This window comes from Lissotriton vulgaris, chromosome 8 (genome assembly GCF_964263255.1).
Source record: "Lissotriton vulgaris chromosome 8, aLisVul1.2, whole genome shotgun sequence".
NCBI lineage: Eukaryota > Metazoa > Chordata > Amphibia > Caudata > Salamandridae > Lissotriton > Lissotriton vulgaris.
Window position 1 is genome coordinate 874,483,227 of NC_141696.1, and position 4,993 is coordinate 874,488,219.

Genomic DNA, 4,993 nt, shown 5'->3' on the forward strand with positions numbered 1-4,993 from the left:
TCTGACGAAAAAAATATCTAGCTTCAATGTTATGGTTACTTCGAAATATATTCACGACTTCCCCCAAAACTACCCCCCCCCCCTTTGCTCGTAGCCTAAAAGGCTCAGGCGAATGACAAAAAAGAGCAGCATTTTGAAGTCTTTCGTTCATAAACATTTTTACACGCTGTACATATGTACAATCTACCCAGCAGAGGTTATGTTTAGGCGATGAAAAAATACATCACTGCTTTTTCAAACTCTGAGCAGTAAATATGTGTCTAAGAACAAAAGTTTGGAGAAATGAGGGCAAAGAAGAGATGGAAACATATGATTACGTATGACTAGGTATACTGATATATATATATATATATATATATATATATATATATATATATATATATATATATATATATATATATAAAATGTATAAATGTATTACACTTAGGTATTACAGTCTGTTTTATGTGATTCCTTGAAGATCTACTTGAGAAATATGTCTGCTCTACTGTACCTTAAGGTACATGTCTCGTGCCCAGGTTTACGGCGCCGAAACATTCATGTGTAAGCACAAAAGTATACACATTAATTACATATTTATATTATACATATTTACACAAACTTTTACACTTAATAGTTTATAGTATTTATGTGTACATCAATTCACATATGCACACTATATATACACATTTATCATATGTACACGTTCCTCAGACACACTCTCTGCATATATAAGTATGTATCTTATACGTCTATTACATGTATGCGCGCATACTATATGTACGGATGTGTCCATCGTGCACATGCATCGATACATACAGATACATATCCCCTCCTGCTCTCCCCTCCTTCATCTGACAGGCTTTTAGCTCCTCTGTGTCCTCCCTGAGCTGGGATACTTCCAGTGGCGGAAAAGTTGGGCAGGAGTGAGTCTTCGTGCAGCCCGGGTCTGGGGTCTCCTGCAGGCTGGAGGCCTCAGGGGGGGCCGGGCCCCCCTGCACGGTTTCCGGGACAGGGGCAGCAACAGGTCCCTAAGTGCGTGAAGACAGCAGGGAAGACCGCGGCCTCCTGAGAGTCTGTCTCTGACCGCCGGGGGTCGCCCGCGCCACACTCACGCGTCCGCCCAGGGCAGCTCCCACATGGCCGCGGCCGCGCGCTCGTGCGCCCCCTGCTGGACTGAGGAGGCGGCGGCCGACCCCGGCCCGGCTGATTGTCATAAAGCGGCAGCGTAGGCTGCGGCCGCCGCCGCCGCCGAGGGGTAGGGTTCCAGCAGCGGGGACGGCGCCTTGCCCATGCCGGGCAGCAGGATGTAGGCGAGCGGCGGCGGCTGCATCCCCGGGCCGGGCCAGCCCGCGCAGTTGCAGGGGATCATGTAGCCCGGGTTGCCCGGCGAGGGGTGCGTGTGAGTGTGTCCCCCGGCTCCGGGGAAGGCGCCCGAGCCGTAGCCCAGCGCCGAGGCGTACGGGAAGGCGGCCGAGGAGGCCGACGAGGAGATCTCGGCCATCTTCGAGCCCAGGTCGAAGAGGGAGTAGGGGTGCGTAGCGGCAGAGGGCGGGAAGAAGACGCGGGCGGCGGCCGCCTTGTCCGAGTGCTGTTGCTGCTGCTGCTGGTGGTGGTGGTGCGCCGCCGCGGCCAGCAGCGAGTCGGAGAGCAGCGCCCCCGTGTGGCCGTGCAGCGCCGCCTTCAGGCCGGCCTCCGAGGGGTCCCCGTAGCAGGGCATGGGGAAGGCGAACTTGTCCTTCTTGAGCAGCGTCTTGGGCTTGCGCCGGGGCCGGTACTTGTAGTCCGGGTGCTCCTTCATGTGCATGGCGCGCAGGCGCTTGGCCTCGTCGATGAAGGGCCGCTTCTCGGCGTCGGTCAGGAGCTTCCACTCGGCGCCCAGGCGCTTGCTGATCTCAGAGTTGTGCATCTTGGGGTTCTCCTGGGCCATCTTGCGCCTCTGCGCCCGAGACCACACCATGAAGGCATTCATGGGCCGCTTGACATGGTCCAGCGGCTTGGACATGGCGGTGCCCGGTCCGGGCGGCTCCTCTCCTCACTTTCAGAGGAGGTGAAAGTTTGAGGGATGTTCAGACGTCAACGAGGTGCGACTCAAACTGCAGTGACACTTGTCAAAATGCAAAAAGTCCCCGTCAGTGTGGACGCAACTCTCCCTATAGTGTCCACACAAGTCCGTCCGAGAGAAGACAGGGCACTAGTGTCTCTGGAAACAGTTTTCTCTCTTGTCAAGTTTATCCACTCTCTTTTTAGGTCTAAACTTCTTAGGATACTGTCTGGGTTGCGGCAGGTGAACGAATTCCTTCGCACTCGAATCCTTGTCCTGCCGGCACGCCTCCACCACTCTGCAGGTTCTTGCTGCTTCTCATGGTAAGTAACAAAGTCGTCACCAACTTCAGTGAGCCAAACAGAAGGAGCATCCAGTTGGCGGGGGGATGCTAGGCTTCAAGCTCATGCTCCGACTGAGAGCTGAGTGGTCTGGACCGAAAATCAGTGTGGCTCTTCCGCCCAATTCTCTCAGGCGCGCTTTAGAGGAGTGATTTTCGCACTCCAAGCGTCCTTTGGTCGGCGAACTGCAAGTTATCCGCGAATCTGCATCAGTTCATGGTCTGCCGGACTCATAGTAGCTCCTTCCTCGATCAGGCATGGCTGGGGTGCCTGTGAGAGCGTCCTTGTTAGGGGCAGAGCTGTAAGCCGCTGTGGCTGAGTTCGGATGAAGTTCGAGGTCTGTAAACCGGTTTCTCGGCGTAAGGTTCGCGCTAGATCAGTCGGCGCTGAGATTCGACCTCACTTCTCTGCCTCAGCACGGATCTCAGCGGAGCAGAGTTCCCCCTCGCAGGTTCAGCCGTCTCTGTCCACCAGGTGCGACGCCACGCCAGCTTCTAACTTGCCCAAGTTTGCTCCACGAGGCTCCTCCCTCCCCGCAGCTCCAGCTTCTCCCTCCTCTCTTGAGACGTCAGTCAGAAGACTGAAGGAAGGAGACGGTTTTGTTATTATTATTATTTGCAAAGTGAAAGTGGGCGGCGCAGAGAACAAGTGGGTGGGAATGGCGGGGAAGACATCAATGATGCAGTCTCCGCCCCATGACTATCCCCCCTCCACTGCTTTCCCTTAAAGTCTCTCGCCCCTCCCCCCACCCATCTGGCTTGCACCCTTTCCCACGCGCTCTCTTGACTACGAGGGTAAGAACGACCTGCTTGTTGTGGTGTGTCCATCGGCACACACCGTACTCCGCTCAGATAAGGCTGTCCCGGGGACGTGTCCCTTGGCAATCATTTCACTTTACAAAAAAGTGGGGCTGGCAGAGTGGCTGGTTCCTTCTGACTTTGGGGTGAACGCAGAAATGCAGCAGTGGCGCAGCTGCAAAGTACCCCAAACGCCCCCAGAGGCCAAACCCAAACGGCGCACACTGGGACCCATGTACAATATTTTTGGGTGAGAGTCACATAGCCCCGGGCTTCAGCTGTAAGTGACGCCTATTGCGAGCGCAAGAAACGCCGACCGTCCCGAAAAGAGCAGTGTTCGGCAGATAATGGGATTGACGCGCAGAGAAATAGCCTGTTTGTTCAGGATCACATAGTTTGTCAGGTGACGGATCCACCAGTTTTGCTGCCCCTACATACCACCTCCATGTGCGTTTATTTCACCCCATGCCGAGGATCACACATCAACAATACTATCACTTTCAGTGTTTCCCAGCTAAATTGGGGATAGGTTTTTCTGAGCTTCATGTAAAAGGTCTGATGCGTCGTCCAAGGAACAAACCGCTTTTGACTACACACCGCCGACAGCAACTGCTGTCAGGAAGGACCAGCGAGCACTGAACCACATCTATATGTATCATTCACAGTGATCGAAGCTGCTACTGCCCTTACACAAAAATGACAGATTATTCCATTCCCCCAACCGTGATGCCCTTTCGCACATCTTTTCTCATTCAGCGGCTTTCTCTCCCAATTTCTCCTTCCCATGCTGATTTATATATATATGAAAATATAACTTTTCACCTGTCGTGGCACTTTTCCCACATTTCGGATTATATGTTTTTGTCTTCAACAGGGTCTTATCCTTGAACTTCATGCTTGTTAAAAATAAAGTCCCGCCCGACTCCCTTTATCAGCCTCCCATGGTGTGGCCATGGGACCTAATCCAAGAAAGGAAATTGGGTCTCCTATCACCTGTTTCGGTGACAAGAAACAGCCTCGAACTGAGGAGCGGCGATGTCTGGTCACAACCTTGACCTCGGTGCCACAGCACCTGCTGCACTGTTGATAGGCGCGTTCAGCCAGCAAGCTCACGCCGTTCATTAAGTTGACCATAGAACCTATGCAGAAACTACGAGGTTGCGCATTTTTATAAACTAACCAACATGTTATATTATACATTATACATTCAATCAAAATATATATAGGACGTTCAAATCGGAGTAGGCAGTATCTCACAAAATCACGTGCACCCAAAGAAAGCCGTCTTTAAAGAGTGTTTCGCTTGCCTCATCTCCTTTTCTTATCACAAAGTTGGTAAAAAACGTACATTTTATTTCCCTATACGTTTTTTTTGCCTTTCACTCCCCTTAATGGTCGTGGACGCAAGCCCCCACGAAGGACGTCAATCGGGGTATCATTACACCAAACGGCAGTTAGTACAAGTGAGAGAAGTGACATCACTTTTGCATTATAACCTCGGTCGGATTTAGAAAAAGCGAGGTAAGTGACGTCCCGGTTCCACTGTGACGTCGACTAGAAGCTTCTCAATGTGAGTAATGTGACTTTACCTGAGCATCACCACAGCGGGTGGAAGTTAATAAATGGGAGGGAAGTGACGTTACCTTTGCACCCTGACACGGCGTAGACGTTCCCCAGTGTGTTAGAATGTTTAATGAAATGGGTTTAAAGACAATGGGAAGAATCTAGTAAGTGGGAGGTAAGTGATGTCACTTCAGGGCTATGAAAGCAAGTGAAAGACCTATAATGTGGGAGCAGTACCATCATGTTTGCATTGTGACGCGTTGTGACTT

At 51.7% G+C, this 4,993-nt stretch overlaps 1 protein-coding gene across 1 annotated transcript; it reads right to left on the bottom strand.

Annotated features, from left to right (window-relative positions):
• Window positions 1-430: 430 nt before the first annotated feature.
• Window positions 431-2,923, bottom strand: SOX21 (SRY-box transcription factor 21). The gene has a single exon (XM_086934801.1). The coding sequence runs from the start codon at window positions 1,982-1,984 to the stop codon at window positions 1,193-1,195; it is 792 nt and encodes a 263-aa protein (XP_086790927.1). The 5' UTR covers window positions 1,985-2,923; the 3' UTR covers window positions 431-1,192.
• Between the last annotated feature and the right edge of the window lie 2,070 nt (window positions 2,924-4,993).